The sequence below is a fragment of the Phyllostomus discolor genome, chromosome 13, assembly GCF_004126475.2.
Source record: "Phyllostomus discolor isolate MPI-MPIP mPhyDis1 chromosome 13, mPhyDis1.pri.v3, whole genome shotgun sequence".
Lineage (NCBI taxonomy): Eukaryota > Metazoa > Chordata > Mammalia > Chiroptera > Phyllostomidae > Phyllostomus > Phyllostomus discolor.
This window is the reverse complement of record NC_040915.2, coordinates 76,126,037-76,139,321: the sequence shown is the minus strand read 5'-3', so window position 1 is coordinate 76,139,321 and position 13,285 is coordinate 76,126,037. Positions and strand designations below refer to the sequence as shown.

At 39.7% G+C, this 13,285-nt stretch overlaps 1 protein-coding gene across 1 annotated transcript in view; it reads left to right on the top strand.

Moving 5' to 3' along the window:
* Positions 1-13,285, top strand: part of TECTA (tectorin alpha) — a 130,946-nt gene that overhangs the window by 57,754 nt on the left and 59,907 nt on the right. Inside the window, exon 11 of the mRNA XM_036014145.1 lies at positions 5,558-6,119. Coding sequence (XP_035870038.1) covers positions 5,558-6,119 — 562 coding nt within the window. The remainder of the gene's footprint in view (positions 1-5,557; positions 6,120-13,285) is intronic.

Genomic DNA, 13,285 nt, shown 5'->3' with positions numbered 1-13,285 from the left:
CACTTACTCTGCTGCCATCTTCTTCTCTCCCAAATGTATACATTTTCATGCAATTCCTTCTTGCCTTGACATTCAGCACTCTTCTACCTTTCTACCTTTCAAGTTTTTTCTTCTTTTGAAATACAATCTGTTCATAGGTCCTGTCCCATCCAATGTATTATGAACTCATACTTTCTGCCTTGTGTTACATGCTTTCTTTGTTTAGGTATACAGACATCTGGGGCTTCACATGTTGTTTTCTGACCCAGTTATTTTTGTCTTTAGATCATTGGACCCTCATGGACACTTACTCTACTCAAGCTCTCCTTCATGATAGCTATCCCCACTCTCACTGCATGTTTCACTTCCTTTCCTGTTGCTTTAGAAATAATAGGTCAGTTTACCTTCCAGGCATGTGTCCTGCTGTAATCTCATGCAGAGCACTCATGACCAAAGTCAAGAGCCATGAGAACCACACCTCTAGCTTCTTCTTCCCAAAAAGAGATAGAAAGAAGTGGTGTCTAAGTTTCTTAGGGCTGCCCTCACAAAGTGTCATAGACTAGGTGGCTTAAAAGAAGAGAATCTTATCCTCTTCCAGTTCTGGAAGCTAAGAATACAAAATCAATGTGCTAGCAGGGCCGTGCTTCCTTTGCATCCTAGGAAACAATCTGTTCGAGGCCTCTTTTCAGCATCTGCTGGCTGTAGGTGATCCTTGGCTGGTAGCAGCATAACTCTAGTCTCTGGCCTCTGTCTTCACCTGGGCTGCTTCTCCCTGTGTCTTCTGTTTCTATGTGATAAATCTCTCTCTTTTTAATCACATCAGTCATTGAATTTAGAGTCCACCCTAATCTAATATGATCTTATCTTAACTTGATTACATTTGCAAAGACCCTATTTTCAAAGATGGCCACATTTACAGGTACTGGGGATTGAGATTTCACCATATCTTTTGGAGGACACAATTTTCCTCACTATAAGGAATAATTAGAGAACAGTGAGCATCAAGGAGGAGTTGATTAAATGTTTACTGTGAGGATCTTGCAAGGATCCTCCTGCAAGGTAAGGCCACTCCTTGCCAGGGCTCAACTTTCTAAGTCACCCAGATATCCTGAGTGTGCAAGCTGGGAACAGCATATAAACAAGGAGACCAAGTTCAGGATGCATTGAAGGTTCTTTTCTTTTGGAGCTTGGGGGATAGATTTAACCTTTAGCATTTACTTTGAATTACTAATATGCATTCTAAGATCTACTTGTTCAATGATTTCCATTTATTTTTCCCATGATATTATGATTAGTCACCATCTATCCCTAAGAGAAACATAATGGCTATAGTAACAATAGTGCGCAGTGAAGCACCGAGCAAAATGGTGCGGAGCTCTGGGCCATTGCTGTGCTGCTAGAGATGGAGGTAACATAGAAGTGATTCTTTGTAACACAGGGTCCCTCTATGACTCTGATCTTTCTCTGCATTAAGTATTAGTAGAGGACATGGAAAAATATGCTAAGCAAGAAAAACTATAAATAAACATGCTATCTGTATACCAAATGGGTATGGGCATGGGCCACAGAAGGTGAACCACCCCGGGTCCCCTGAAGCAGCTCGCATCTCAGTGGTGCACAGCTGGAGCTCAGCAGAGATGTCTTCTCAGCTGAGTCCATTGTGGCCCCACCAAAGAGAATGTTTTGAGGACTCTCACAGCCAGTGACTTTGTCACTGATTGCCAAACCTATAGCCATTAGAGAAGAGTGAGGTTTTCTGTATCACTCTAGTTCTAATTAATTTAATGAGCTCACATTGATGCCTATTCCATGCCAATGTCTGCTGGTAAAAAATAATAATTACATATGGCTTTTGTCCTAAGAGAACCCAGGGTGTGAGGGGGGAGAGACAGTCATGTTCTCAGGGAATGTGGATGGTAGGTGAAGTGCTACGAGCATAAAGGGTCATGGGAGCATGGAACACAGATTGTCTAAGCCAGCAGGTGTTTCAGGAGATGCTTCCTGAAGCATCTCCTGAAAAGATGACCCAGACCTGATCCCTGAAGGACTTTGTTAGTTAGGCCAAGCATGATGTAAGGATTTCTAGGGAAAGAAAGGACTAATGAAGACCTGGAGTGGAGCAAAGTATGGGGTGTGAAAGAATGTCAAATGGCTAAACAGGCCCTAGAAGTAAAGCAGGGCCAGTCACTGAAAGGAACGTTATCCAATTAAAATCTAATATGGGTCTTATTTACAATATTTACATATTTGAAATACATTTTCCTATACGCATCCCCATGCCCGCTTTCCTTCCTCCTCTGAGCCTTCCTCCTCCACCCATTAGGGCTCTGCTTCTGTACCGACCATGCCTTTCTCTGCCTCCTCTCCCTCTGATCCCTTGTTCTCTCCATTCTTGTCATGCAGAGTCAGGACAGTGATGGCAGGATAGAGGTGGTGCTCATGGGGCTTCATGATAGAGGATAGAGGGTGCCTGTTTCTCATGGTTTTCCTGGTCAATGACAGAGTCTATAAGCCCCTAGCATTAATCCCACTATATTGTCTCCCCAAAGTGTAGCCTCCTGCTTGACACCCAGTAGGCAATAATATAGAAAGGAAAACAGGAGGAGAGGCAAGCTGATATTGGGAGCCTTTGGGTGCAAAGCTTTCAGTGTGTTCATGTGAGTCTTCAAGGCAGTGAAAGTTCCATAGCCTGTGCCACCCTCAGTGACCTCCCACATTTCTGTGCTGTGTTTTCACATAGCCTGAACTAGTCTGTCCTAGGCCTCTCACAGAGACAGTGTGCTCACCAGGTATGACCTCCCTCCTGCTTCTCTATCCTATACCCTGTCACTGGATGATCCTTAGTCCTCTTCACCTCCTCCCTTCCAGGCAGCATGCCCATCTGTCGTTTCCTCTCCCTGCTGTGTCTTTAACCTATAGCCATGCTCATTCTAATAAACCTTGACCCCAGTTCTACACCAGATTCTATCCAGTCTCTCCTCCCCTTTCTACCTAAGCTCCTGACAAAAGACATGCCTGCTTCCATATGTCTTGTTTTCTGTTTAACTTCTGCAATCTGACTCTGGCCTCATCATTCTACTGAAGTTCTCTTGTTAAGGTCACTGAGGACTCCTCTTTTTTTTTGTGGAATGAATGGGTCTTTGTCAGGCTTTAATTCATGGGCCTCTCTGACATTTGTGACATTGCATACAAGGCCCCCCATGATCCAAGTCCACATCATGTCTCCATCTTCATTCCTACCACTCCCAAGGCCACAATTTATGCTCCAGTAGCACCAAACTGCTGCAATTCTTCACATCCATCAGGTTTTTTTCTTGTCTTCTTGACCTTTTCTTAGAATCCTCGTGTCTTTGCTTTTATTCCTCCTTGACTATCCAATACCTGCTCATTTTTTAGGAATCAAGTATAGGCATCATCTTCTGCAGGCATCCTTCATTTTGTCCCCAGGCTGAGTCCAGTGCTTCTGCATCTATTTATCTCTATTGTTGCATTGATCAGAGGATGTTATTATTACCTGTTTATGTACTTATCTCTTCACATGCCTGTGAGCTTTATTCTAGCATTTAGTACAGTCCCCCACACACAGTAGTGTCAAATTTATAACTACTGGATGAGTAAATGAATTTTGCTTAGAAAAATTGTCATAAAGGAGGAGATAGTTGAGTTGAAATTTAAAGGGTGAATGTTTCTCCATAGAGAGGGTGACAAGGGGAAGTACCTCATTGCCATCTTAGGTCAGGTTGCTTAGGAGCAGAGCCTGAGATGGGTAATCTTGGAAAGTGAGGGAAGCCCCAGGGGAAGAGTTCAGCAAGGATGTGATCTAAACTGGAGACCAATTCATCCTGAGCCACCAGGAGCTCTGGCTCATTACCTATACACAGCGTTGGTCCCCTGTGTTGGTCAGTCAATGTCATTAGGATGAGGAGGAGAGATTGGAGTGTATGTGTGTTGGAGCGGGGTTTCATAACCTCCTGAGTTGAGTGATTCCTATGGAGCCAAGGCCAGATGTAGTTATCATCAGCCTATACTCACAGTAGCTGCAGATGGGGTCCCAGGCAGGACACAGAAAGCACCACCACTTTTGCTGCAGAAGAAATGGCACTCAGGGGACTGCAAAGCATTGGATCTTGCTGGAGCAGCAGAGGTAAGTGAACTGGGGCTGAGAAGTAGAGGCCAGCTCCAGGAGAACCTGTGTGATGAATGAAGTGAGAGGGTATTAAGTATGGGATTAACTGCTTTCAATTGCACTGAGGAATATTGGAGTGGATTAGTGAGTGAATGGAGGAGAGGAGCAATGCCAGGGCAGGGAGACCAGTTAGGAGAGCATTCAATAATCAAGGTGAAAGGTGTTGACAGTCTGAACTCAAGTAGTTCAGCAGGGATGGGGGAGGAGTGTCAGATAGGAGAGAGATTAAGCAGTCAGGAGGGAAGGTATTTCTAGCCAGAGAGCAAGCTCAAAACACCCCATAGGAGTAGTACATAATTCTCCCACTAGGAGAAGCTGTCTCTGTTTTCCATTATGCACTCACCTAGCAAGAGTTACAGAATTCGGCTCATCTGAATCAAAATAATTCAAAGGGAGTGCAGTTCTGGAGTTTTACATTAAGGGAGTTTTGCATTTCTGCACTTAAAAGTGTATGAGAGGAAAAGGGGGAAAATGGGGGATATCTGTAATAGTGTCAAAAATAAAGTTGTATTTTTAAAGAAAAAGTATATGGGAGGAAACATGTGTCAAATGTCCTTTTTGTGTAAGCATTGTTCTGGCTGCCTGGTAGGTAGCCAGGGAAAGGTGGATATAAAGATCAATAAAGTATGGATCCTGCCCTCATATCGATCATAATCTTGTAGAGGAGCTAGAAATGTAGACAACCAACCATACTATAAGGCAGATTGAGATGTGTGCTTCAACAGCAGTGCATATATGCTTGATCTTGGCTGAAGGTGGAGAAGAATACAAGATATAGTATAAATAACATGTTCTGGTTGCCCAGATGAAGGACTAATTAATTCTGACCACAGGCTCAAATGATCTTGCTTAATAGAAGATACGACAATTGAGCAGGGTCTGCAGGAAGAGAGGGATGTTGTTGGGTGAGGAATGGTATTCTAGGCAGAGGGACCAGCAAATAAAGTCATTCTTCAGGAAAAAAGATTATATATATATAATCTCCATCCCCCAAAGACATTAAGAAATTTGGGCTTGCCTAAATTAATTCCACAATAGAGATGGAAATAGAAACACAAGAATTCCAGGTTTGGGTATTTTAGTCTAACCTTTCATTAAATTCTAATTACTCTCTCATTACACTGGAGGAAATTGTTGGAACTCCAGGAGGAAATAATGCTATATAAACAGAAGTCTCTGAAATAAATAGGTGTATTAGTATACAAAGGATAGTTATTTAAACCTGTTCAAGTCCTAATATAGTAGTTGACTGACATAAACAAATCTAAATGCAAAGATTGTATTCAACCTGCTGAAATCACCCTTCGGAACTACCTGTCTGAAGACTAATTATTAGGAGAAGAGCTGGGAGATCTCTGAAATTTCTCTACTTCAACCCTCTTTCTCTTGCAGGTTAACAATGAACGGCTGTATCTACCCCTGAAATTGGGACAAGGCAAGATAAATATCTTCTCATTTGGCTTCCATGTAGTGGTGGAAACTGATTTTGGCCTGAAGGTTGTGTATGACTGGAAGACCTTCCTGTCAATCACTGTCCCTCGGAACATGCAGAACAGCACATACGGCTTATGTGGCCGCTATAACAGCAACCCAGATGATGATCTAGAGATGCCTATGGGTCTGCTTGCATCCAGTATCAATGAGTTTGGGCAGAGCTGGGTGAAGAGGGACACTTTCTGCCAGGTTGGCTGCGGGGACCGCTGCCCTTCCTGTGCCAAGGTAGAAGGTTTCTCAAAGGTGCAGCAGCTGTGTAGCCTGATCCCCAACCAGAACTCTGGCTTCACCAAATGTCACAGCAAAGTCAATCCCACCTTCTTCTATAAGAACTGCCTGTTTGACTCTTGCATTGATGGGGGTGCAGTGCAGACCGCCTGCAGCTGGCTGCAGAACTATGCCAGCACCTGCCAGACTCAGGGAATTGCAGTGACCGGCTGGAGGAATTACACAGCATGTTGTGAGTCCTTCCTCTTATCTCACCTTGTGTCCTGATTGGTGTGGGCAGGTCAGGCTCCCATCTTCATAGGTGTCTGAGAAAATGGAGTAGAGCCATATAAGGACATGCACTTTGGAATTATTTGTTGTCTGCAACAACATGTATAATCTCCCAGAGCCTCCATTTCTTTATCTATGCAATTGAGTTAATACCACTTATTTTACATGCTGCTCTGAGGATGAAATATGATCATTTCTTATTTTTAAAATTTTATTGTATTTTAATTTTTTAAATATTCTTATTTTTCAATTACAGTTGATATACAATATTACATTAGTTTCAGGTATACAACATAGTGCTTAAACATTTATGTAACTTACAAAGTGATCACCCTGATAGGCCTAGTACCCCTATGACATCATAGTAGTTATTACAATGTTATTGACTTGATTCCCTGTGCTGGACTTTACATCCCCATGATGATTTTGTAGCTACCAATTTGTATTTCTTTTTTTTTTAAAGATTTTATTTATTTATTTTAGAGAGGGAAGGGAGGGGGAGAGAGAGAGAGAGACACCAATGTGTGGTTGCTGGGGGCCGTGGCCTGCAACCCAGGCATGTACCCTGGCTGGGAATTGAACCTGCGACACTTTGGTTTGCAGCCCATGCTCAATCCACTGAGCTATGCCAGCCAGGGCTTTGTATTTCTGAATACCTTCTTATTTTTCATCCAATCCCACAAGCCCCCTCCCATCTGACAACCATCAAAATGTTCTCTATTTTTATGAATTTGTTTCTGTTCTGTTTGCTCATTTATTTTGTGTTTTAGATTCCACATACAGGTGAAATATTATGGTATTTGTCTTCCTCTTTCTGAGTTATTTCACTCAGTGTAACACCCTCTAGGTCTATCCATGTTGTTGCAGATGGCAAGATTTCATTTTTTTTCTATGGCAGAGTCATATTTTATTGTATGCATGTCTATTTCTTATCCACTTGTCTGTTGATGGACCCTTAGGTTGCTTTCACATCTTGGCTATGGTAAATAATGCTGCAATGAACATATGGATGCATATATCCTTTTCAGTTAGTATTTTGCCTGTCTTTGGATAAATACCCAGAAGAGAAATTTCTAGGGCCCTTTTTTGTCTGTTGCTATAGATTTTCTTTTAAAGTCTGTTTTGTCTGGTGTAAGTATTGCCATCCCAGTTTTTTTGTTGGTTTGTTTCCTTTTGCATAAAATGTCTTTTACTGTTTTTTAAATTTCAATCTGTGTGTGTCTTTTGATCTGAAGTGAGACTTTTGGAAACAGCATATGTATGGATCTTGTTTTCCTCATTCAGCCATCCTATGTTTTTTGATTCGAGCATTTAGTCTTTACATTTAAAGTAATTGTTTATAGATATGTACTTATTGCCATTTTATCGCTCATATTTTTAATGTTTTTTCCTTCTTTAAAAGAAGTCCCTTTAAGATTTCTTGTAATATTGGTTTGCTGGTGATGAACTCCTTTAGATTCCTCTTGTTAGGGAAGCTCTTTATGTATCCTTTAATTCTAAATGCTAGCTTCACTGGGTAGAGTAACCTTGGTTGTAGGTCCTTGCTTTTCATTACTTTGAATATTTTGTGCCAGTCGCTTCTGGCCTGCAAAGTTTCTGTTGAGAAAGTAGCTGACAGTCCCCTACAGGGGACTCCATGTAGGTAACTAACTGCTTTTCTCTTGCTGCTCTTAAAGTTCTCTCTTTGTATTTGCCCTTTGGCATTTTAATTGTGATGTTTCTTGTTGTGGCCTCTTTGGGTCCAATTTGTTTGGGACCCTCTGTGCTTCCCGGGTTAGTGTGTGTATTTTGTTCACCAGATTAGGGAAGATTTCCATCATTATTTCTTCAAATAGGTTTACAATTTCTTACTCTTTCTCTTCTCTTTCTGGCACCCGCATGCCTTGAGTGTGGGTACACATCATGTTGTACCAGAGGCCCCTTAAACCATCCTCATCCTTTTTTCTATATTTTTATTGTCATTCAACTACAGTTGTCTCCATTTTCCCTTAATCATTCCCACCATCCCGTTCATCCCACCCTCGATCCTAGCCCTGCTTTGTCTTTGTCTATGAGTCCTTTACACACATTCCTGATGATCCTTTCCCTTTTTCCTCCAATTATCCCCCTCCCACCTCCCCTCTGGTGACTATCAGTTTGTTCTTAATTTCAATGTCTCTGGTTCTATTTTGTTCACTTGTTTGTTTTGCTGATTAGGTTCCACTTATAGGTGAGATCATGTGGTATTTATCTTTCAATGTCTGGCTTATTTCACTTAGCAAAATGTTCTACAGATCCATCTATACTGTTGCAAATGGTAGGAGCTCCTTCTTTCTTTCTGTTGCATAGTATTCCATTGTGTAAATGTTCCACAGTTTTTTGATCTACTCATTTACTGATGGGTACTTAGGTTGCTTCCAACACTTGGCTATTGTAAATTCTGCTGCTATGAACATTGGGGTGCACAGATTCTTTCAAACTAGTATTTCAGGATTCTTAGGATATAATCCCAGCAGAAGAATTGCCAGATCAAAAGACAGTTTCATTTTTAGTTTTCTGAGGAAATTCCATACTATTTTCCACAGTGGCTGCACCAGTCTGCATTCCCACCAACAATGCACTAGGGTTCCCTTTTCTCCACAGCCTCGCCAGCACTTGTTTGTTAATTTGTTTATGATGGCCATTCTGACTGATGTGAAGTGGTGTCTCATTGTGGTTTTAATTTGCATTTCTTTGATGGCTAGTGATGCTGAGCATCCTTTCATATGTTTCTGGGCTCTCTGTATGCCATCCTTGGAGAAGTGTCTATTCAGATCCTTTTCCCATTTTTTAACTGGGTTGTTTGTTTTCCTGGAGTAGAGTCATGCGAGTTCTTTATATATTTTGGAGATCAAACCCTTGTCCGAGGTATCATTGGCAAATACATTTTCCCATATGGCTGGTTCCCTTTTCATTTTGCTGATGTTTTTTCTTTAGCTGTGCAGAAGCTTTTTATTTTGATGAAGTCCCACCTGTTTATTCTTTCCTTTATGTCCCTTGCTCTAGGAGACATATCTGTAAAAATATTGCTCCGTGGAATTTCTGAGATTTTCATCCTCATGTTCTCCTCTAGGACTTTTAAGGGTGTTGTGAATTATATTTAAGTCTTTTATGCATCTTGACTTTGTTTTTGTATCTGGTGTAAGTCAGTGATCGAGTTTCATTTTTTTTGCATGTAGCTGTCCAGCTCTCCCAGCACCATTTATTGAAGAAGCTGTTTTTTTTACTCCATTTTATGCTTCTGTCCCCTTTGCCAAATATTAATTGACCATAGAGACTTGGGTTTATTTCTGAGTTCTTTGTTCTGTTCCATTGGTCTATGTGTCTGTTCTTATGCCAGTACCAGACTCTTTTGATTACTGTGGAATTGTAATATAGTTTGATGTCAGGTATTGTGATCCCTCTTACTTTGTTCTTCTTTCTCAAAATTGCTGATGCTATTCTGGGTTGTTTATGGTTCTATCCATGTAAATTTTTGAAATGTTTATTCTGTATCTGTGAAATATGTCACTGGTATTTTAATAGGGATTGTGTTGAATCTATAAATTGCTTTGAGTAGTATGAACATTTTGATGATGTTAATTCTTCTTCTCCATGAACACGGTACATGCTTTCATTTATTTGTGTCCTTCTTAATTTTTTTCTTCAGTGTTATGTAGTTTTCTGAGTATAGGTCTTTTACCTCCTTGGTTAGGTTTATTCCTAGGTACCTTAATTTTCTTGTTGCTATAGCAAATGGGATTTTTTTCTGATTTCTCTCTGTAACATTTCATTGTTGGCATATAAAAATGTCCTTGATTTCTGAATATTGACTTTGTATTCTGCTGCTTTGCCAAATTCACTTATTAGGTTGAGTAGTTTTTTGGTGGAGTCTATAGGGTTTTTATAGGTGGAATCTATATGTACACTATCATGTCATCTGCAAAGAGTGACAGTTTTACTTCCTTTTTTTCCAATTTGGATGCTTTTTATTTCTTTTTCTCCTGTTATCACTGTGGCTAGGGCCTCCAATAGAAGTGGTTGAATAGAAGTGGTGAAAGTGGAAATCCTGGTCTTGTTCCTGATCTTAGTGGGAAAGCTCTAAGTTTTTGCCCATTGAGTATGATGTTGAATGTAAGTCTCTAGTATATGGCCTTTATTATATTGAGGAATGCTCCCTCTATTCCAACTTCAAGAGTTTTCACCATAAATGGGTGCTGTACCTTATCAAATGCTTTTTCTGCCTTTGTTGATATGATCATGTGATTTTTATCTTTCCTTGTTTCTGTGATGTATTACATTTATTGATTTGTGAATATTGAACCATCCTTGCATCCCTGGGATGAATCTCACTTAATCATGATGTATGATCTTTATAATGTATTGCTGGATGTGGTTTGCCGATATTTCACTGAGGATTTTAGTGTCTATGTTCATCAGTGATATTGGCCTATAGTATTCTTTCTTTGTTGTGTCTTTACCCAGTTTTGGGATTAGGTTGATGCTGGCTTCATAAAAAGTCTTTGGGAGTCTTCCCTCTTCTTGAACTTTTTGGAATAGTCTGAGGAGGATAGGGGTTAACTCTTCCTTAAATGGCTTGTAAAATTCTCCTGTGAAACCATCTAGTCCAGGGCTTTTGTGTGCTGGGAATTTTTTATTACATTTTGATTTTTTGTTTAGATTTCACGAGCTGTTATTGGGCTGTTCAGGCTATGTGCTTCTTCATTCAGTTTTGGAAGGTTATATTTTTCTAGAAATTTGTCCATTTTTCCCAGGTTTTCAAATTTCTTGGCATATAGTTGTTTGTAATAATATGTTACAATTTTTTGTATTTCTGTGGTATCAGTTGTAATCTCTCCTCTTTCATTTCTGATTTTATTTATTTGGGTCCTCTTTTTTTCCTGATGAGTCTGCTTAGTGGCTTGTCAATTTTGTTTATCTTTTCAAAGAACCAGCTCCTGGATTTATTGGCCCTTTGAATTGTTCTTTTCGTCTCTATGTCATTTAATTCTGCTCTGATCTTGCTTATTTCCTTCCTTCTACTCTCTCTGGGAGTTGTTGTTGTTCTTCCAGTTATTGTAGATGTAGGTTGGGGTTGTTTATTTGAAATGTTTCTATCTTCTTTAGGTAAGACTGTATCACTATGAAATCGCTTTTCAGGACTGACTTTGCTGTGTCCTATAGGTTTTGGACTATCGTGTGTTCATTTTCATTTGTTTCCAGAAACTTTTCATTTCTTACTTGATCTCATTATTAACCCATTCATTGTTTCATAGCATGCTATCAATCACAATGAATTTGAGTATTTTTGAGTTTTTTCCTTGAGGTTGGTTTCTAGTTTCAGGCTCTTGTATTCAAAAAAAAAAAAAAAAAAAGATGCTTGCTATGATTTCAATTTTCCTGAATTTGTTGAGGCTTGTTTTGTGTCCTGTCATGTGGTCTATCTTTGGAAATATTCAATGTGCATTTTAAAAGAATGTGTATTTTGTTTGTTTGGAATGAAAGGTTCTATATGTATCAGTTAATTCTATTTGATGTAGGGTGTTGTTCAATGCTGCAGAATCCTTGTTGATATTATGTTTTGAAAGATCTATCCATTTTTGACACTGGGGTGTTAAATTCTCCCAGTATAAGTGTGTTGCAGTCTATATATTTTTTGAAGTCCTCCAAGATATTCCTTATGTGTTTGGGTGCCCCTATGTTGGGTATATATATATATATATATATATATTCATAATGTTTATGTCTTCTTGATAGATTCTTGAGTATTACAAAGTGTCCTTCTATTTCTTGTTTTATGGCCTTCATTTTGAAGTCTGTTTTGTCTGGTATGGGTATTGCTACCCCATTTTTTTTCCTGTCCATTTGTTGGAATATTTTTTCCAACCCTTCATTTTCAACCTTTGTATGTCTTTCTTTCTGAGGTGGGTCTTTTGTAGCAACATATGTGTAGGTCATGTTTTCTTTTCTATTTAGCTATCTTATGACTTTTGATTGGGGCACTTAACCATTAACATTTAAGATTATCATTGATAGGTATTTTTTCATTTCCCCCCCTTTGTACCTGTGTTCCTCTCTCTTGCTGTTTTTCTTACTCTTCTTTTTTAAAGGTTTATTTACTTTTAGAGAGAGGGGAAGGGAAGGAGAAAGAGAAGGAGAGAAACACCAATGTGTGCTTACCTCTCACATGCCCTCTACTGGGGTCCTGGCTCTCAACCCAGGCATATGCTCTAATTGGGAATCAAACTTGTGACCCTTAGGTTCACACGCCAGCACTCAATCCACTGAGCCACAACAGCCAAGGCTCTTTTTCTTCCTCTTCTTAAAACAGTCCGTTTAGAATATCTTGCAGTACTGGTTTGGTGGAGGTATATTCTTTCAGCCTTCTTTTGTCTGGGAAACTCCTTACTTCATCTTCATTTTAATTGAGAACCTTATGAAGTAGTGGCTTTTCATTACTTGGAATATTTCCTACCATTCCCTCTGGTTTGTAGTGTTTCTGTTGAGAAATAGACTGCTAGCCTTTTGGATCTCCCTTGTGTGTTACTTTTTATTTCTCCCTTGCTGCTTTCAAGATCCTCTCTTTGCCTTTAATACTTGGCATTTTAATTATGATGTGTCTTGGAGTAGGCCTCTGTGTTCATCTTGATTGGGACCCTCTGTGCTTCCTGAACTTGTGTGGTTTTTCCTTTTCCAGGTTCAGGAAGTTTTTTTCATTAATGTTTTCAAGCAGGGTTCCTGTCCCTTGCTCCTTTTCTTCATCTGGTATTCCTATGATCGAATGTTGTTGCATTTCATGTTGTCTTAGGGTTCCCCTAAGCTGTTTTAATGTTTTTTGAGTCTTCTTTTGTGCAGCCACTCTACCTGGGTATTTATTTCTATATTGTCTTTCAGCTCACTGATTCAGTCCTCTGCTTCATCCAGCCTGATTGTAATTCCTTCTAGTGTACTTTTTATTTCAGATATTCTTCATTTCTTCCTGGTACTTGTTTATAGTTTCCACTTCTTTTTATATAATGTTGTAGTTCCTGCTTAGTTCCTTGAAGTTCCATCAGTGAATTCCTTGAGCATCTTTATAACCATTCTTTTGAATTCTATGTTTGATAGGTTGCTTGCCTCTGTTTCATTTAG